Source organism: Somniosus microcephalus, chromosome 1 (genome assembly GCF_052327205.1).
Source record: "Somniosus microcephalus isolate GS21.2 chromosome 1, FLI_Smic_1.0, whole genome shotgun sequence".
In the NCBI taxonomy this organism is placed as follows: Eukaryota; Metazoa; Chordata; class Chondrichthyes; order Squaliformes; family Somniosidae; genus Somniosus; species Somniosus microcephalus.
Window position 1 is genome coordinate 197,297,034 of NC_140987.1, and position 21,697 is coordinate 197,318,730.

At 47.4% G+C, this 21,697-nt stretch overlaps 1 protein-coding gene across 6 annotated transcripts in view; it reads right to left on the bottom strand.

Annotated features, from left to right (window-relative positions):
• Positions 1 to 21,697, bottom strand: part of adgrv1 (adhesion G protein-coupled receptor V1) — a 986,427-nt gene that overhangs the window by 460,512 nt on the left and 504,218 nt on the right. For 5 of the 6 annotated variants that reach the window (XM_085989059.1, XM_085989068.1, XM_085989050.1 and 2 more), the window contains 4 exons: positions 18,350 to 18,521; positions 17,154 to 17,292; positions 7,246 to 8,090; positions 399 to 516 (listed from right to left, as the gene is read on the bottom strand). In XM_085989059.1, coding sequence (XP_085845185.1) covers positions 399 to 516; positions 7,246 to 8,090; positions 17,154 to 17,292; positions 18,350 to 18,521 — 1,274 coding nt within the window. Of the gene's footprint in view, positions 1 to 398; positions 517 to 6,922; positions 8,091 to 17,153; positions 17,293 to 18,349; positions 18,522 to 21,697 lie in introns of those variants that run through there. The other variant, XR_015078534.1, reaches the window with a different exon arrangement.

Here is a 21,697-nt window from a genome sequence, read left to right on the forward strand (position 1 = left end):
AAGAAATTCCTCCTCATCTCAGTTTTAAATGGGCGACCCTTTATTCTGAAACTATGCCCCCTAGTTGTAGATTCCCCCCCCCTAGTTGTAGATTCCCCCATGAGGGGAAACATCTTCTCTGCACCTACCCTGTCGAGCCCCCTCAGTATCTTATATGTTTCAACAAGATCACTTCTCATTCTTCTAAACTCCAACCTGCTCAACCTTTCTTCATAAGTCAACCCCTTCATCTCAGGAATCAACCTCGTGAACCTTCTCTGAACTGCCTCCAATGCAAGTATACCCCTCCTTAAATAAGGAGACCAAAACTGTACGCAGTACTCCAGGTGTGGTCTCACCAATGCCCTGTATAGTTAACATGTAAAAATGAAAAATATTTCTATTAATGAAGGTTTTACCTGTTCTTTTGCCTCTCAACTGTTAGCCGAACCTTCCTATTTTCAGCGTCTTCATCCAACACCAGGCTACTCTGGGAGACCCACGTAAAACCCATAATGCCATTCTGTATGTCACTTCCTGTATTGCAAATATATAAAGGCTAAGCAAAATAATTACATCAAGCTGAAATAATTCAAATTTCTTTAAAGAAAAAGTAGGACCTGATGATTGCATGGTGCAGTGGTTTGCTTTTGCTTGCGGGAACTAGGTTTTAATCCAGCCCAGATAGTGAGGGGATAAAGTTGCCTCACTCTAAATTTAGGGAATGTTAAGCTAGTCTTCTAAAGCCAAGTCTAAATCTGAATTCCAAAATAAACGAAACACCATTCCCAGTTTCCAGTGATAACAATATAAACGATCATTCAGTGTGAAAACCAGAAATAAAAGGGATGACATTCTACTACCAGTGCCCCTCTTGTGAACAAAGCAAGCCATATAAGGCAACAGGAAATTCTGGCAAGCAGGTCCAAATTAAAGGGATGTGCATACTTAAAAGTAAGTGCCCGCATATTTATTTCAACCTTTATCAGGTTTCAAAATCAACTTTAGATATGTGTCAGCCTTGGGGAAGAGGTGACAGATAAAAAGTAAAATGAAAGGAGGTACATGACAAATTCTATTGGTACAGCATCTAAACCCCTGTTTGATGGACTGTAAAAGAATATGCAGCTACATGAGGTAGGTATGAGAAAAGTTGTCCTAAGTGACACTTCAGGGCACCCTCCACAGAGGACACCAGTACACCATTCCTGGTAGCAGGTGGTAAGAGGGTTCAACTCTGTGTACATTATCTGAAGGACCTCGGAACAATTGGAGAAGATGATGGCACACTTAAAGGATTCTGCAAAATCTTCCTTGTTCTGTATGCATTCTTTACTCATGCCAAGTTCTCACACATCTCATGCTTACCCTTGAATCCGGAGGTACACCTTCACGATGCAAAGTGGAATGAGAAACATTGCCAAACTCACATTTCAAACCCACGGGGGGCTAAATTGGATAGCCCCCCCGAAAACGGGCGCGGGGATCGCGATGCGCAATTACCTCATGCTCGTTCGATGTAATGCAGGCAGCACAGCATCTTGATGCTGCCTGCTCATTAGCATGATTTCTGTACAGGGGACCCAAAATCGATACTTGCTAGCACTACTTAAAGCTAACCTGAACTGCCTAAACCTAGCCTGCAGCTCTTTAAGGGGAGATGCATTGTGGCTGGAGCAGGTGCTGGGAGTCTTTTGTGAGCTGAATCTGACCTGGAAAAGAAAGAAGAATGGCTGAATATGGGAAAGAGTGGGCACCCATGTTTTCCGATGCTGCACTGAAGGTCTTGGTGGAGGAGGTGGAAAGGAGGAGAGGCATCTTGAGCAGGATTTTCATTGGGCCGTGGAGGCGGGATTGGAGGCATGTGGGGGGTTAAAATTGCGAAATCGGGGGGCACGAACCCATCCCGCCCCCAACCCGCCTCCATGCCAGTTTCAAAGGAGGCAGATACCCGACCTATGCTGGGAGCCGCCTCCCCAAGGTGGGAAGGGGATTAGTGCCAATTAACTGCCTGTTAACATGTAGTTAACAGGCAGTTTTTAGCCGAATCACTATTTTTATTCCTGAAGTGTGGGATTCCCGACGGCTCCAAACCATGCCAAGTTAGCGAGGCTTGGAGGGTTCGAGATGTCCGGTGTTCAGGTGAGTGATGGGTGCATGAGTGCAGAGGTAAGTGTGTTTGGTGTGTGTAAAGTGTTTAAAGAAGTTTTACTTACCTTTACTTACCTTTACAGCCTTCCTTCCTTCAGGTCTCGGGAGCCCCTCATCTCACTAGCACAGAAAGCAGAATGGCCGTGAGCTGTCAAAAGTTGCAGCATTCAGCTTTCTGTTCTGGAGAGATCTTTAAATCAGCCTGAGAGGAAGGAATTAACTTAGTGTACAGATTGTCAGTGTTTGACAGCTTCAAAGAGCTGTCAAATGCTGATATTTCATCTGTCAAAAGCTCGTGACAGATGAAATGTCAATCTGTGACATCACCTATTGCCGGGTGGCCCTTAATTGTCCTGCTGAGCCCGCTGGGCAGGCTCAACAAGGTCAATCAAGCGAAAATTGCGTGGGTTGGCCACAACTCAATGGAGGCGGGACTACAACCCCAAAAGTTGTAGTCCTGCCTCCTACACGCTTCCAGTATCAAAATCCAGCCCCTTGTATCCGCAGGGGGCCAGGAGGCCCTCCAGACACACAGTGAAAAGGCAGTGGGAGCATATAGCCATGGAGGTCAATATCGGAGTTTAGCCCCTTTAAAGACCTGGATTTAGTACCGCAAGAAATTTAATGACCTCACACGAGGGGTTAAGGTCAGTGAAGGCATTTTCAAACACCATATCCTACCAACTGCTCCAGTAGCTCAGCCACTGCTCAATTCACCACATCCCCATCACTCAGCTACCAACAATCTCTATCAATCAGGATTAGTACCTAACATACATGTGCTTCACCTCACCCTCACACACTTGGCACTGTTGCAAGCCTCACATCCACATTTCACAGCTTGCACACACTGCCAGCTATTCAACCATGACAGTCACATCACCCAAGCATATTGCACGTCACTCACTGATACACATCCCTCTCTCTTGCAGGAGAAGGTGGGGCACAAGGAAAGACAGCAAGAACTAACCAGAGGGGGAAAGGTGCATCTGCATGCTCTAAGCCCCATGAAGGAGATGGTGGATGGGCCATTGCTGAGGCCATGGCCACGGCGGGGCTGAAACCATTGAAGATGACGGTATCCTCATACCTAATCTATTACTTCCCCCCCCAGCTCTCCTCATCACAACGTTACCCTTGTGCCTTTTTCCTTTCAGATACCCAAGAAGTGCAACCTAGCCAGGCAGTAGTGGAAGATCAAGAGAGTGATGATGAAGACACATCGCCACTTGATTTCACACTTGCAGTCACCAGCTCAGATACTGAGAGTGCACATATCTTAGAGGATATAGAGGCAGGTTCTGCACATGGTGAGACACCGGGCACGAGTGCACTGCAGCCAGGGCAGGGGACAAGGATAGTGCAGGTGGCAGCTCGCCGGAGGGCAAGGTTGCACACGTGTTCTGCTTCAGAGGACTCAGATGAGGATTTCAATGGGCCAGGCTACAGAAGAAGGCTGATGGGTGTACACAACAAAATGCTTGGTGCATTGGGAAGCCGGCCAGAGAGCCTGTGGTCAATGTCTAGGAGGAATCCGGCACCAACTTGGCACAGGATTTTGTGCAGAGCTTAGAGCCCATCTTTTGTAGCATGGAAGTGGTGGACAACTCCATCAACACACTTGTGGACCGAACCATGAGGCAGTGTCTGATGGCCAATGGTCTCAGCCTCCATTGCAGCACAAGCAGCTTCTACTAAAACTCTGAATCTTGCAGTGGAAGCTCACACTAAAGTCATGCAAGCTCAGCTTGTTGACATCATGGCTCTGAATACCAGCCATCAAAGGGGGTTGCAGGTTTCACAGGAGTCCAGCAATCTATGTTTCTATGCCGAGATGGTGCAGTCTGAAGCTGGGCCTGCTCGGCCCAGAGCTGCTCGAGGTCATCCTCCAAGGCCATGTGCAGTCTCCTCTACTGAAATTCAGCAGCTTTCCACCAACCATGCTGCAGCCACTTCATAAGAGCACAAGGACACGGAAGACAGGCATTAAGGGAATGCACAAGGGTGATTAGTTTAAGTTTGTATGCAGCCACATAAATACTGTGGCAACAAGAGCAGGTCAGAGGCTAGGTATTCTCCGGTGAGTGTCTCACTTCCTGACTCCCCAAAGCCTTTCCACCATTTACAAGGCACAAGTAAGGAGTGTGATGGAATACTCTCCAATTGCCTAGATAAGTACTGCTCCAACAACACTCAAGAAGCTCGACACCATCCAGGACAAAGCAGCCCGTTTGATTGGCACTCGATCCACCACTTTAAACATTCACTCCCTCCACCACCAGCGTACCGGGGCTGCAGTGCGTACCATCTACAAGATGCGCTGCAGTAACTCGCCAAGGCTTCTTCGGCAGCACCTCCCAAACCTGCGACCTCTTCCACCTAGAAGGACAAGGGCAGCAGGCGCATGGGAACAGCACCACCTCCGAGTTCCCCTCCAAGTTACACACCATCCTGACTTAGAAGTATATCGCCGATCCTTCATCGTCGTTGGGTCAAAAGCCTGGAACTCCCTCCCTAACAGCACTTGTGGGAGTACCTTCACCACATGGACTGCAGTGGTTCAAGAAGGCGGCTGATCACCACCTTCTCAAGGGCAATTAGGGATGGGCAATAAATGCTGGCCTTGCCAGCGATGCTCACATCTCAAACGAATAAAAAAAAAGGCATGATTTAATTGATAAATTTTGTTTGGAATGTTTATTTTGTGTTGGCTTTTATTTTTGTATTGTGGCCAAGTGGACGATGAGATGGACAGTGACAGAGGGAAGGTAAGGAGCATGGGACTGTTGGTGAATGGGGAATTGGGGTTGAAGTTACTGGTATCGCACTTGAATTAGTTCTTCATGTACAGCCCAGACAGAAATGGGCTGTCTAGGTTGCCACCTCCCTTCCTCTTCCACCTCCTCCTTGTCCACGTCTTCCTCTTCCCTCTCAAGCTCCTGCTCCTCAGCTTCTCACCTGATAGGTGGTGGTAAGGGCTGTCCCCTCAGGATGGCAAGGTTCTGCAGCATGCAACATACCACCACGAATCTTGAGACCTGCTCTGCCGAGTACTGCAGGGCTCCTCCAATGGTCCAAGCAGCGGAACCATTGCTTCAGTGCACCAATGGCCTGCTCTATCACATTTCTTGTGGCAGCATGGCTCTCATTGCATGCATGCTGCGCACATGTGCGTGGGTTGTGAACCAGAGTCATGAGCCATGTCGTCAGCAGATAGCCTTTGTCGCCCAGTAGCCACCCTTTAGTTTGCCGTTGTGGCTGAAGTACAGCTGGCACAGCGGACTGCCGCAGAATGAAGGCATTATGACTGCTGCCAGGATACTGGGCATTGACCTGCATGATGTGCTGCCTATGGTCACACACCAGCTGGATGTTGAGGGAGTGGAATCCCTTTCGGTTCTGGTACATGGCAGAGTTGGCATGTTCTCAAAGCAATGTGCATGCAGTCAATGGCACCCTGCACCACAGGGAAGCCTGCAAACCTTGCAAACCCTTGTGCTCACCTGCTGCTTCTCTCTGGCAAGAGAGAATAAAATTAAGTTATCTCTCTTTGAATAGAGAGCCTCAGTGACCTCCCTTATGCAACAGTGGACTGCAAACTGTGCGATGTTGCTAATATCTCCAGTACCAGCCTGGAAGGAACCAGATGCACAAATGTTCATAGGAGCACATTGAAATCCTCTGGCTCCTTGGGGTGCCGGGGCGGCGGGGGGGGGGGGGGGGTGCAAAAGGAGTTTTTAAAAAGCACTTATCCTACCCGTGGCGGCTGTTGCATATCGCAGGTGGCTAAAAGAGAAAGAATAAATAAAACATGATAAAAGTCTAAATTAAAGTGCAATGTTAAAAAAAAGGTCGGCACACTTAAACACAACAAAAGGAAACTGAAGAGGAAAATAGACCTTACTAGGTCACTGCACAAGTTTAAAAAAAGCAGGAAGTGTTTTCTTCTGCTTGCACACCTATTTATAACTTCTGTGTGCCTTCTTTAAAGGGCACAATCCACGATGGCATAATCCCAGCCCAAACCAATGAGCTAGGAGGAATGCACCTGATTTGCATAATTTCCTCACATTTAATGGAGGCTTGCATCAGGTGGAAAGCCCCATCCGCAATATGTTTAAAGTAGAAGACCTCTGCCCCCGAATTTGCACCTGCATCAAAGGGTCGACAGGAGCAGAATATCAGCCCCCAAAGGAACCACTGGAAACCTCTTACAGACCAATTTCTGATTTTACACGAATGTCGACAAAATAACCCACTAATTAAGCACAGCTCTGGCATCCTGAAAATAATACTGTATTTTCAAGATCACACATGTTTAGCTGGCTAAGTTTTAGAATATTTTTGAAATAAAGTCCACCCCCTCCCCAACACCATCAAAACTTTAAACTAGGAACAATGTTGTAAATCCAGAAATTGATTTTGCTCTATTAAATTCAAATAAAAACATTAAAAAGCCCTATTTAGAATATTCAGAAAAGGTACAAAATATTGGGGGCGATTTTAATCCTACATGGCTGGCGGAAACCAGGCGAGTGGTCAGTTACAATTACCAAGTCACTTACCTGTCTTCATGCTGCCCGGATCCTGTCGACAGCGATTTTTATGCAGGCTTCTGGACAGGCGGCTACGCCACTCACCCAAAGCTGACGGGGTCTTCTTAAGCATGCAGAGTAGGAGTGCTCCTTCGGGCCCCACAAGGATATTTTAGGCCTCCCCAGCACCAGACTCCCAGTTTACCACTCCCCACCCCACTCCCAAGACCCTCGAGAACCCCATTCTCCACACTTACCCAAGTACCAGCGTGTGGCCATGGACCGCCCAATTTTCCAGAGCATGTTAATGAGGCCTGAGAGTTAAATTAGCCCAGGCACAATTTCTGCAGCAGCTGGTGAGTTTCCAACACATCTTGCCACCTACCCATCCAAACCCGGCTGAAGTTACAATCGAGGCCATTGGTTTTTCAGATATTATTGCACATTTTGAAAGCTGACAAACGCACAGCAGTAATTCAGCTACATTATTGAAAACTGTAAGAGTGCAAGCAATGCCAGTCCATAGTTACTGATACCATTTAATGAGTATAAGCCAAACTGTGGGTAATATTTCTGGTACCTAATATAACGATCTTCATGAAAGCCGTGAATCCATGTTCATCTTTTCCTTCCACAATTTGTGCACCTCCGCGAGGGTCTGTTAGGTAGACATAAAAAAATTCTTGTCCCTCTGGTTCATTATCATCTAAAATTCTGATGGATACACTGATCTCCCTTTGCTCATCCTGCAGAGTAACATTCAAAGCTTCATCTTCAAAATCTGCTCCTTCTTTGGCCCAGGAAAAGGTAGAGTTTTGCTGGATGTTTTGGAAAGGGGTTTCTTGTAAACCATCTGCAACTTTTTCTTCTCCAAAAGTTATAACACTCGCACTGATGATCCCAGTAAATCCTAGTGTCCTTCGAATGTGAAGGACTACACTTGCTGTACTATTATCAGTGTCCTCTGCAGTGTGTATCACAGCGGGACCAATACTTAGAACGCCACTAGTGGCATCGTTGGCAGTAACGGTTATAGATGACACACTAAAGTCTAAATTCAAGTGAGGTTTTTCTTCTGTATTATTTGGCCTAAAACCCAGAACTTCAACGCTGGACAAATTTAGGTAGAATACTTCATCCATTTCTGGAATATTATCATTGATGATAAACAATTTAATAGTAGCTTCAATCTGATGTGAAGTAAAGATGAGTTCTCCATTTTGGATGCGCTCATAATCTTCATCAGGTTTGGCACTTCCTGCTGTTGTGTAATAAGTCAGTTTTATTTTATTGCCACGGAAACCAAATAATCTCTGGATATGCAAAGTAGTTATGCCTGCATCTTCCTCTATGCTGACCTGCCTTGACTGGGGGGCAAGTTGGAAGACTCCTAGTGGCTCAATTTCAGCTACAGTGAAGCCTGATCTATAAAAATTAAACAGCAAATAAGTATGTTTCATCCTTCATGTGTACATACATGCCATAAGAACATCACAAGATAATTACGGATAACGAAGGCCATTCAGCCTGTTCTAATTCAACTATCGAAAAGCACCCTACAGTCCCCTGGGATCTAATTGTTCCTTAAATGATTCCAGAGGTTTTGCCTCTACCAGCCTATCCTGGAATTTGTTCTACGTATTGATCACTTTTTATGTGAAAAATAATTTCTGATATTGGTCGTAAATTTCCATTTACTAGTTTGAACATGTCGCTTTGTCCTACACTCACCATTTGCTTTAAAGTAATATTGCTTTAAAGTAATACCCAATGACTATCTTATGTACCTCTGTATCACCTCTCAGACACCTCCTTTCAAGGATAAAAAGCCCAAGGGGGAGAAATTCGGTAACGCCCCGTTTGGGGCGCAATTATCGGCCGGGCGCAAAGTTTAGCGCCTGGCGCTAATTATCGCCTCCGACTGCAAACTTGGCTTCTATCGCCCCTGGAGGTGATTGGAGTGCTAAATCAGGCGCTACATACCTCTCTTAAGGCGCTAATGCCGAGGAGCAAGGCACTACCTCAGAGCGCTGGTGAAGCTCATGTGATGTCAGTTAGCAATGGAACACAGATACACTGGCGCCGGCCAGTTCTTAAACGGGAGGATCGATCTTGCTCTCCATCCACACCATGTCATTGCAGCCTTGAATCTCGGCCTGGAGAGACCTGTACATCAATTCTGCTGGAAAGAACAATGGAGAGGCCCAGGGAAAGAGGTCAGAGTGCAGTCCCCATAGTCTCTTCTTAATCGATGCAAGAAAGGTCAAATCAAAATGAACCTGCAAAGTGCTGCTCAGTACTCAAAACTGAATCTCTCCAGAAGTCTCTCTCTCTCAGAATGCTTGGTGCAAAAATGTCGCTGACAAAAAAAGGCAGGAAGAGGCCGCCTTTAAATAGCGCTCCCCCAGTCCCTTCCCGACTGCAAAACGTTCCCCTCTACCTGTCGTTGCTAGCGGCAGGCAGAAAGGCAGGGGGCGCTACCGGGGCATTGCACGCGCGACTGACGTCACGATCTGCGGGCACAGGAGATCGTGGCGGTAGTGTTTAGCGCCGCCGCAAAATGTCTGGTCAATTTCGCGAGCGGCGCAAACATCGCCGCACCCGGGTGCTAGTTGCTTTGCGCTCCCTTAGCGCCCTCTAACGGTAGGCGCAAAGCAACCAAATTTCCCCCCCCAAGTTTCTCCAGTCTTACCTTATAATCTGGCCTGTAACACCAAGATCAGCCTCGTGGCTTTTCCCTGCATTGCTTTCAGTGCTTGAATGTAACCAGAACGGGGACACAGTTTTCAAGGTATGGTATAACCAGAGCACTGTATGGATGGTTAAAAACCTCTTCTGTCAACCGTTCTGGTTATCTAGTTTAACATTCTATTGCTTTGCCAATTACTGCTCTGCAATGCTTAGACATTTAGCGTAAACTCCACTAAAACTTCTAGCTCTCTTTCTTAGTTGTTTCAACACCTTCATGATGTATGTGTGTTGCTTATTTTTCTTTCCTATATGCAGTAAATTGCACTTGTCCACATAAAATTTCATCTGGCATTGATCTGTCAACTTACTTATTTTGTCAAACTTACTCTCTAATTTCTGAACTGCTTCCTCTAATTCCACTGTTCCTTCCAGCTTGGTATCATCAGCAAATCCGACCACTTTGCATTAAGCTTCTGAATCCAGCTCATTGATATCAATGAGAAACAGTAGCAACACCAAGCCCTGGTGCATCCCATTCAGTATTTCCCCCGCCATGACAAAACCCTCTAATCAGTCCTCATTTTCTACCCTTCAACCAGCTTCCTATTCATTTCCAGGGTTACCCTGAATCCCTAAAGCTTATTTAACTATTAGCCCTGCAACGTGGGACTTTATCAAATGTCTCTTAGAGGTCTAGGTGCACTATATTGTGGAGGTTGGTCAGGTATGTTCTTCCCCTCTGATTCCATGTTGGCTACTGTTCAAAATGTTATTCTTGTACAGATACTGTTCAAGTTTATTTGTGCTAATCAATTCCACTATTTTACATGCAATGAAAGTGAGACTATTGTGTTTGAAGTTGGCCGAGTCTGTTTTATTCCCCTTTTGAATATGGGCACAATGCTGGCCTATTTCCAATCTACTAGCACCCCCCCATGTACAGTGATTTTCCCATAATAATTGTCAGTGCCTCACAAATCTGTTCCCTAGTCTCTTTCAGCAGCTGGGGATAAATGCCATCTATCCCTCATTATTTGCTTGTTTTGAGTCTTTTTAGCCTATCTAGGACTTCTATCTCATTGATACTGAAGTTGTTGCCTTTATTTTGGTTACCTGTTTGAGGACGACAGGTTAATTACATCTTACCTTGTGAATACTTGGAGGAAGCAGTCATTCATAACATTAACTGCCTCATGCTCATCTTCAGTTTCAATTCCATTTGCATCCAACCATTCCAATGGTTTTGCCTCTTCTCTGACTACCCTCTTTTTGTTATAGGACTGAAATATATATATATATATTTTACCGTTTAGCCTCTGCTGCTATGCCTTTTCTAGGTTTCTCTTTTCCCTTTTGATCATCCTTTTAAATTAATTCTGCATTTCTTATATTCATCCCAAGATACCCTCTCTCCTCTTACTGCAATATTTGTTGTCACTTTTCCTTTTTATATCACTTTAAATGTGCTTGTTAATTAATTTTGAGTCACATTTGTTTAGTCTGAGCTTACTGATTTTCAGAATGTATTTATCTTGCATCAGAGGTTATTATGCTCAGAGGTATAATCTGCTACTGAAATGTTACTGAAAAACCTGCATCAATCTATTTGCTTTTGATGTTCCTTCATTTAGTTGAATTTAGCACTTAAAAAGCTTTATACCTAGCACCTGGTCTTAGATATTTCTGTTTCCCAGATCATGTTAAATTTTATCATACCATGGTCACTGCCTCTAGGGGTGCTATGACTTTCATTTCCTGGACATTATCGGGATCATTTATAACCACCAGGTCATGATTAGCACTGTTGCGTTATTTCCTTGATGCACTGGGTCATAAAACAGTCCTGCATTATATATACCAATTCTAATTCTAAAACACTTGGGCCTAGAAATTCAGTTGGGCGCGCCAGCCGCTAGCACCTTAGGAGGAGTAGATCTCGAGCGCTAGGCGCTTATCGCCCGGGCGCAGCGTGATCTGCGCCTCTCCCCAACTTCAGGACACATTTAGCGCCGGCGCAAAGTCTTAGCGCGCACCCTGCTGATCATGACGTCATTTAATAGTGCAACGCCCTTTGTGCGCCCCAAACCGGAACTTCACTCGCGCCGGCCCATTGTGCGCCGGGCGGCCCGAGCGACTGTGAAGTGGAATGGTACACAGGCCAGCCGGGCCACGGGGAGCGCTAATTAAAGGGCACTTACCCAGCAGTATAAAGGCCAGCCATTTTGCAGCATTCACTCTTGTGCAACGGTTTTTTGGACAGAGACCAAGGAGGAGAGTTTACTGGTTTGGACCAACACTTGGACAGGTATTTTTGGCTCAGGCCAGAGCTCACCAATTATCTTTGCCTTCATTCAGAGCTCAGTGTTTGCCAGCATATAATGGGGGCTGCATTGGGTGGCAACGCTGAATTTCAGCCTTATGCCAGAAGGGCTTACAGACGCCGTGAGAGAGTGGCAGCCCTGGCTAGACGCAGAGGGGGCAACAGGCGTCGCCAACTGAGGCCTTACCCACGCAGGGTATACCGCCAGCAGACCTATCTGACCATGTCTGCCGCGATGTGTGTTAGGAGGCTGCGATTCCGAAGGGAGGTGGTTGCAGACATCTGCCGGCTGCTTCAGAGAGATCTGCAGCCACAGCTGATGCGCAGGACGTCTCTGTCGGTGGCAGTGAAGGTGACGGTGGCTCTCAACGTCTATGCCTCCGGCTCCTTCCAATCCGCTACTGGGGACATCGCTAACATCTCCCAGTTCGCCGTGCATTGCTGCATCCGCCAGGTGACCGAAGCCCTTTTCAGAAGGAGACATCAATTCATCTCCTTCCCCATGACCCTGGACAAGCAGCAGCAGCGTGCAGTGGGGTTTGCAAGAATAGCGGGCTTCCCCATGGTGCAGGGCGCCATTGACTGCACGCATGTGGCTTTGCGGGCACCTCTTGAGCATGCCGAGGAGTACCGCAACCGGAAGGGCTACCATTCCCTCAATGTACAGCTGGTGTGTGACCACAGGCAGCGCATCCTAGCTGTCAATGCCTGCTTTCCAGGCAGCAGCCACGATGCCTTTATCCTGCGACAGACAACTGTGGCTGACATGTTCCAGGCACAGCCTCCCCCAAGAGGATGGCTTATCGGGGACAAAGGCTATCATTTGTGTACCTGGCTCATGACCCCGCTCCGCGCGCCCACGACCCCTGCTGAAGAGGCATACAACGAGAGCCATCAAGCGATGAGGAACCTCATAGAACAAACAATCGGCGTGCTCAAGCAACGGTTCCGCTGTCTCGATCGCTCCGGGGGTGCCCTCCAGTATTCGCAGGATCGAGTCTCCCAATTCGTCATCGTTTGCTGCATGCTGCACAACCTGGCTATCCACAGGACTCAGGCACTGCCACCTCACGTTGGACCACCACCTCAGGAGGAGGAGCAGGAGGAGCATGAGGACGACGAGGACGAGGAGTACCAGCCCAGGAGGGACGCACAAGGTCCAAGGGCCGCCCGTCGGCGGCTTATTGAACGTCACTTCTAGGCCCCCTGTCAGGGAATGGCTTGTGCCAATGATAGAACATGATTGCAGCCGCTCCGCAAGCCCTCAGCCGGTCAAGGCAACAAGCACTTCAAAGATCAAACATGGACAATGTGAATAAATAAAATGCTTTATTGTACAAACTCTGGGCCCTTCCCACATGAAAACCAAAAACAGACGAAACCCCCAAAAAACACTCAAACACATTACTCGCTCCCACAACCTGGAGAGGATTAACAAAATAGGGCAACTAAAATGGCCGTCATTCTCGGCCTTCGTCAAAAACAAACATCACATCATCGGCCTTCAAAAAACAAACATCCAATTCTCGGCCTCAAGAAACAAACACAAATGGCCACACATTCGACTATTTGGCCCGCTAGGGCGATGCCTTGGCCATCTTTGGGTGGCCCCTGCCCGCCCTGCTGCTCCGCCTCAAAGTAAGGCCATTGGCTGCTGCAAGGCTGGGGGCAGGCTCCTGAGGGGCACATGTCGTGACGGCAGATGCCCTTGGGGGTCGGCCTAGTTGAGGTCTGACCGTCGAGCGGGCGGCTGTTGATTGCTGCAGCTGTGGCTGGCCAGCATCAGTCGCTGCAGCAGCTCCTGGCAGCTCCACTGGGGGACTGGCAGTGGTGGCTGGAGGAATGGCGGCAAGCTGGCAGATGGCAGGCGCTCGCTGGTCGCCTGAGACACTGGCACTCGCCCGGGCCAGCACTGCAGCATGCGCACCAATCTGCCGAGGGACAGACCGCTGTGCTGCTGCAGCGCGCCGGGTGCCCTGGCGATGCCTGGCTGACACAGCGAGTGTGGCAGCAGTGAGTGCCCGTGTTGACCTGTTCACTGACCGCATCAGAGCAGCCAGTGACTGGACGGCACCACTGATCACCTGGCCAGTCGCTGACAGATCTGCCCGGTATTCCACCCGACTGGTGGCCTCTGAGGGCCCGAACTCGGCCACACTCCGAGAGAGGGAATCGATGGACTCAGGCAACCGTGCCACTGCCGCCATGAGCTCCGTGTGCCGGCGCTCCGAGTCCGCGGACAAGTCTTCGAGGCGTTCCATCTCCTCGGCGAAGAGCATCTCCTGACTGGAGGCCGGACTCTCCCTCTGGGGAGAAGGCCGCCGAGCTTCCACCCCCCTCCTGCCTTTCTGCAGCACGCAGGTCCCAGGAGCTCCCCTCCCCTTCGACACTTCCGCCACGCTGCCCTCCAGGGAAGACGTGTCCCCTACATTGGCCTGGGTGGTCGCGGCTGAGGGTTCCCCTGATGGGCCGCCTTCCTCTTGCTCCTCCTCCTGCTCCTCCTCGGAGGGTCTGTCACTGGCAAGTTGAGGGACCTCCTCTTGACCATCTGAAAGCAGGAAGGCACAAGAGTAGCTTTAGAGTGAGGAGAGGGCGTCAGTGCGGGATGCATGAGTGGTGGCATTCAGCGCATTGGTCGGACAGTGGCAAAGGATGTAGATCTGATGCGCAAGTGGGACGAGAGAGGTGCAAAAGGTGATGTCCTTACCATTGCTGCCCAGAACAGGGTCGGCATCTCCACATGCAACGGGCCCAATCACCCGGCCACCCATGAGGCGCTCCACGTGATGTTGCAGGTCGGTGAGTGGCTGGATATGGGGTCGGCCTCCCCCGGTCGCAGTCCGGCTCTTGCGATTATTCGCCAGCTTGGCCTGCAAGAGAAAGGACGGCCTCTAAGTACAGTGTGTCGCCGTGATCTTGTGTGCACTGCCTCCCATGGTGGAATAGCCTGGCCAGTGTGTCGCCATGATCTGGTGTGCACTGCCTCCCATGGTGGAATAGCCTGGCCAGTGTGTCGCCATGATCTGGTGTGCACTGCCTCCCATGGTGGAATAGCCTGGCCAGTTTGTCGCCATGATCTGGTGTGCAATGCCTCCCATGGTGGAATAGCCTGGCCAGTGTGTCGCCATGATCTGGTGTGCACTGCCTCCCATGGTGGAATAGCCTGGCCAGTGTGTCGCCATGATCTGGTGTGCAATGCCTCCCATGGTGGAATAGCTTGGCCAGTGTGTTAAGTGCAGAATGTGCAATTGATGCTCATGCCTGTCCCATAGCTGCTGGATGAAGGCTGGCCATTAGAGCTTTCAGGTCCCTTTGCCCATAATGTGAGGGGAACATGCAAGGATGAGGAGGTAATTGGAAAGGGTACTCACCCTGACAATGCGTGTGAGGTCATTTAACTTTTTGCGGCATTGGGCACCGGTCCTGGGGACGTCGCTGTTGGCTGACAGCTTGCTGGCGACATGCCTCCAGGCTCTCCTGTAGACGCGGACCGTCGCCTTCTTGCCATTGTCCGGGTACAAAACATGGCGCCTCTTCTCCACAGCAGCAAGCAGCACACTCAGATCACGCTCTGAGAAGCGCTGCGCACGTTCACGGGCCTTCTCCATGTCTTCAGGCGCTATTTGGGTCCAGCAGCAGTGTTCAGGCCTAGCTGGAGGGCTCCACTATCCAGGGCGTGGCAGCAGACACAGTCGACCCTTCCCCCTTAAGAGCTGGCCGGCGCCAGGGTGTCTGCTGTCAATCACGAGATGGCCGCACCTGCGCTGCGCCCGGCCTCGGCGCTATCGATCACCACCTCCGGCTTAGCGCCCAAAGAGAGGCGTCCAGCAGCAGTTTTAGCGCTCGCCCGAACTCGCAGGGCGAAGCTAATGAATATCGGAGAAGTGGCATCGATTTGGCGGCGGCCGCAAACTTTAGCAGACGCCCCACTTTAGCGCCCCAAAAGTGGCGTCAATGAATTTCTAGGCCTTGGGTTTTCCCAGTTTATAGTTGGTTGATTGAAATCTCCCATTAAAGTAACTTTTCTGTTCTCACATATGCTTCCTAAGATAGGAACAGTGTTAAATGAAAGAAAAGACTATTAAAGCCACAAAAGCTTATCCCTCTGGTAATCTAACCTAGCATCCAACTGCTTAAGTTTACAGTGCTGATTTTACGAAATTGCATTCACCCACCAGGAGCACATATCGGGAATACTGGCACACATTCCCCACAATTTGTTTTTGGGGATGTGGGCAACACTGGCAAGGCAGTATTTATTGCCCATACCATTTGAGACGTCCGGTGGTTGTGAAAGGCGCTATATAAATGCAAGACTTTCTTTCTCTTCATACCTGTTGAGTATATTTAGAAGTAACTACATAGTGTGGGACTGGAGTCACATGTAGGCCAGACCAGATAGGGGTGGCAAGCTCCCTTCTCTGAAGGGCATTGATGAATGAGGTGGGTTTTCCTTTGACAATCTAGCAGCTTTAATGATCAGTGGCTGGTGTTAGTCCACAAATTACCAGATTTACCAAATTCAATTTCATAACTTGCCATGGTTTAATTTAAATTCACAGGCCTAGAAATTAGTTGACTCCACATCCATTTTATAGGCATAAAATAGGCACCTAAGCATTCAATATGGCGGGAGGTGTGCGTGCGCATGTTACACGTCAGTTTCAGGCCTTTCCTGAAATTGGTCAGCCCTGAATGCAGCTAGTACTGGGCCATCCCAAGCCAGTAAGAATTCTGAGGTAGAGGAGATTTATAGTTACGGAAAAAACATTATTGATTTGTTGTTCATCTAGACTTTAAAGGGATTGTGTTCCCTATGACTTTTGGCCCTTGTGATGACAACTGTCAAAGCTGCATAATGTGAGTCCCCTACTTTACTTATTTTGAGGAGAAGAAGGCAGCACTAGGGGAAGAGAGAACCTTCCTGCTTTCTCCTTCCCAGGCTTCTTCAGTATTCTAGGATGCATATCATCTGTGCACAGTGACTTCTCTATTTGTAGTCCCATTCACTTTTTTCTAATACAGTTTCTATTTGAATATTAATTCCGCCTCCACATTAAGTGAGTTCCTAGCACCAGGCCCAATCACAGGTCAGGAGCTCGCCATGAACATCCAGCGAGGCCTGAAGATTATGTGAGGTCAGCCTTTTCAGAAATAGGCAAGTGAAATACCCACAGTGCTCTAGCCCTGCGCCTCAATGTTGAGACCAGAAAATTTACATTCTGGATTTTTGTCTTTGGAATGCCAAGATGGTGAAATTGTGACACTTCCTAGGAAACAAATGTATTTGACAGTATATATAATTGCATTGATCATCAGTAGTTACTTCCTCTGATGATGAACACAATTCCAGGAACTGCCTCGGATAAATAAATAGCTTTAAATAATTAATTGTATAAAATTAAATGAACTGTGAAAACTATAGACAAGTATAAATATTGATCACGAACATTTTTTAAGCTACTGGTTGACTTTACCTTAGTTCAGCTTTACCAGTAAAATTACTGTGTATCGCAGTCAGATGTACAGCGAAGGATTCCACTCCCGTAAAATTAGTAGTGGGTACAGTGAGAAACACTTGTTTGCTTTTTTCACCATGGGAAAGTACAACTGAACCTGATGTAAAGTATATTAAAAGATTGTATTAACTCATGTAAAACAATTTTGGGAACCTGTATTTAAGATGGTAAAGGATGAACAGCTAATAATGGTGCAAGATGTGGATCAACATTTGACAGGTAGTGCCAATAACCATACACTTTACCCATAATGCCAAAAGAGTAGGCTAGAAGTTTTTCCAATGGCTTCATTTCTGATAGAAACATTTGCGATTAGGGTAAATTCAGCGATTTTGTGCTCACACTATTGTGCTAGACTTGCAGAGAGGAAGCGTCATAAAGTAATCACTACAATGTTGCAGCTCTATCTTTAATCCATGCTCCCTTCGAGTGCAGGATTGCTCAATTTACCCTATTATCTTTTGTATGTTGCCATAGGTACTGTACTTCAATAGCCTTTACCAATTATAATCCTTTAATTGTTCCTTTGTTGAATTAGTTTTCAGTTCATGAAAAAGAGGGTCTTATATCCAATTTTACAGAAATTTAGAAACACATTTAAAAAAAGATAATGGGGTAGGTATTGGACCTTGTTTTACAGGTGTAAAATGGGCGCAACAAGGCCTAATTTCGGGAACAAAAGTCCTGTGACCCAAGGATGCCTGAAGAATATCCAAACCAAAATCGGGATCAGCGTGGCCGTCTAAAAACAGATATAAATGAGGGCCCTAATGCTTGTTTTAAGATTACAATCTGGTATGTTAAAGGTATTAGCATTCCTTTGTAGATTACTCCTGACAGACAAAAGGTAGTTAAATATGCTAATATCTGTTATGCACAGAGTTTAGCTCTTTTCTGTCCAGACAGCATCTCTGATCATTTCCCACAATCACAAGTTGTTCACATTGTTGGGTTTTCCATGAAGGGTTCAAACCATTTAACTTATCTCATGTGACTGATCCTGTGGATCTTTTTTAAAGGAATAGGTAGGTTTACTCGACTACTACATTTGAGGTGCAGACTCGAGTCGTCTGTGAGAAGAGCAAAGCCATGCTAAGTTCACTAGTCACACACCTCACTATTAAGTCTGATAAACTGTTATCAATTGCACTTACCAAATGCAGGTTTGATATTACCAGGTGTAACTCCAACAGGAACCATGCCATCAGGATAGCCACTACTCCACTCTACAACAAGCAGCCCATACACACCATTCCGTGATATTACAGCCCAACATGTGCCAGCAGAAATATCTGAGACTTGAAGAACCAAAGAATCAAAGCCAACCTAAACAGAAGAAGAATATTCAGCAACCACAGTGAATTTTGGCAGCTGTAAAACCACTGAGATTGTAAGGAATTAAATATTAACACCTTCAACAAACAAATGTCTATTTCTTATACATGTATTCTGTATAGAAAGAGAAAAGGTACACTTTTGCTACTCTAGGTAACAATTCACGCATTTCAGATTAATTTGCAATTCATAAATCCTTTCAAAGTACTGCTGCAGAGTGTGATGTGCTGGAGTTAAATTACACAGTAGGCATAATAGGGTGGCCATCTGTCCAGTTCTGGAATAGACAATCTAGTTCTTCAGTAATAGGTCCAGAAAAATTTCAAATAAAAACCTAGATTTTCCTCCCACTGAATTGTATATCTAGCCCTAAGATAAGATTTTTTTTTAAAGTAGAAGTAATTTATCAATTGACTTCATCCATATTTAAGATTAATAAGGTTCTCAATGAATTTTCAGAATTCAAACCATGATCACAAACCCTGCCCTGCCACAATTTTACCCTTAAACCTGATTTTGAAATGTGCAAAAGATGGCAATCCAAGGCATGGTCATGTATAAATAGTCCTCTTCACACTCTGAAATGATACCTTGAAAATATTAATACACCTGAATAAATATGAAATATGTGTACTTGGATCACAGGTATAAGGTTTAAGGGGAGGATTTTAACCCTACCCACCCAGCAGAAACCGGGGGGCGGGTGGGCGGTGATAAGCAGTTGAATTCTACCTGGTGACTTACAAACTGATGTCCCACTGGATCACACCGTTCCCAAATGTTATTGTCACTTCTTGGCAGGTGGCCAAGCCGCCCGCCCAAAACCAGCATGGTCCTTCTTTAGATATGCAGATTGGGATCCGATGATGTATCAGCACAGAATACAAGTTTAACTCTGGTATGAGCAGGGAAGCCGCTGCGGCTTTCCCACCGGGTGAAGGGCTGTCAGAAGAGAATCAGAAGCAGAAGAGGCATTCAAGGTAAGTTTATTACTTTCCTTTGTTGGCAGAGAGACAGGCCCGGAGGAGCAGGAGTGTTTCTCCATGCCCCATAGGAATGTTTAGGCCTCCCCTGCCCTGGACCCCGCCCCTGTCCCTCTACCCCACTTCCCCAACGCGAAACACGCTACAGGCCAGCAATTGATTCCCGCCCTGGTGGCTTGCTAATATAGTCCGGCGGTTAAAACTGCAGTGGCTTCATTCTGCCATGGACGGGGCAAAATTAATTTACTCCATAGTTTTCTGCTGAAACCCACTGGGAGTTAAAATCAAACTCATGAGTGAGAATTCCTTAAAACAGTAAGGGCTAAAAAATTGAGTAGCGCCCCAATTGAGTCACTAACTTCGCTGGGGCGCTAAAATTAGCACCCCCGCCCCGGAAATTGAGTGGTTGCACCCCAAGAGGGAAGCGGGGCGCTGCTGGAAGCGCCCCGCATCCCTCTTGGGGCGCTGCAAGTGAATATTGTGGCGCTGCGGACACTGCAGCACGTCGCGCTGCAGTATTGCAGGCCTTCCTCCCCTTCTTAAAGGGGAGGGGCTTTGTGTAGCGCGACCTGGGACCCAGCTGGGCCCCCGGGGATCGGGAGTGCAGGCAAAAGAGCCCGGCACCCAAGAGAAATGCCGGGCTCTTGGAGCGCAGCCGGCACTCCGCGGGGGGGTGGGGGTTCAGGAGGCCGGGGACAGAAGCGCAGGCAGGTGCTGGCAGGCGGCCAGCAACAAAAATGGCCGCCCCGCACTTCGCCTTTAAATTGCGCCTCCCCGGCCGCAGGTACACCCCCTGACCCTGTCAGACATAGCATCCGGCGGTAAATCAGGGGGCGCTCCCAAAGATCACGGCCAGGGCGTGAGCGGGGCGCTGTGCGCACCAATGACATCATCGCCAGCGGCGCAGCACTACCGGTTAGCGCCACCACTAACCTCCCGCTGAATTTTGTGGGAGGCGTGGGCAGTGCCGTGCCCGGGCGCCAGTTGGTTTGCGCCCCACTTAGCGCCCTCTTAAGGCGCTAATGAGTGGCGCTACCAACTGAATTTTTCCCCCTAAATGTTGTGCATGCATTTAGCACAGGCTGTTGTGTGTCTCAAATTGCACCCCTGATGTATGAGCAACATCAATTGCTGCCTCCTTGGCACAAGAAAAATTACTGAACTCTGGTGACAGAATTAGAACATCTATATTTACAATGTGTAGTTGTTCTTTTCATCAATACTGTGGACAAGTATTGAGTTCTCAAAACACAATGAAAAACAGGAAGGGAAGAAGCAGTAAGTCTTAGAATCAATGAGGAAGATAATGGAGTCTTAACCATTCAGCGGCTCTTTTCCAGTTACTGGTATTTTAATGACAAATTGTATGTGTTGTTTACTGTCAGCAATATGCTATCCCATAAAACTAACCCAAGAAGCATGGAACAGTAGTTGCCTAAGCAACCTAGAGCCTGGCAACCTATCACAACTGAATAACTGCAGAGCACTCAATGCCATTCTGTCCTGAGGACACTTATTTATGTTTTAAAATGCTAAAAGTGAATGACATGGTATAACAGTCTATATCGTAGAATGTCAGGATACAGATTTTCACCTGCAGTTACTCAAATATTGGGGGAGAAATTGGGTTATCGGCAAGAACCAATGTGAAATTGGCGACGCACTAAAAATGTGCACCTGAAGACGTAGGCCCAAGGCTAGCTCCAAACTGGGCCTTGGGCCTCACATTACCTCCATAATAATGGGAATAGTAGTATAGTGGTTACATTACTGAACTAGTAATCCAGAGGCCTAGATTAATGTGGTTGACTCTTAAATGCCCTCTGAACTAGCCTAGCAAGACACTCAGTTGTATTAAACACTAGGAAAAGCATTAGCTCAGAATGGCCCTGCAAGTTCCGGGTTTGCGTATGCATGAAAATTGGGAACTTGCGATCTGTCAAGTTTTGCATTGACAGATCCTTCGCATCTGCTAAAACACTTTTGCTGGTGCAGAGTTGGGCTATTTGCCCAGCTAGTGGCCAGCAAATGCCCATGAAACCTTTACGCCTGGTAAAGGCAGGCGCAAGGCATTCTTTTACCAGCATAAGGGTTAAAATGAATGTTAAAATAAACCATTTAAATTGATTAAAACATTTAAAATTAGTTCAGGTAAATTTTGGCCCGTTTTAAAACTCTCCACTG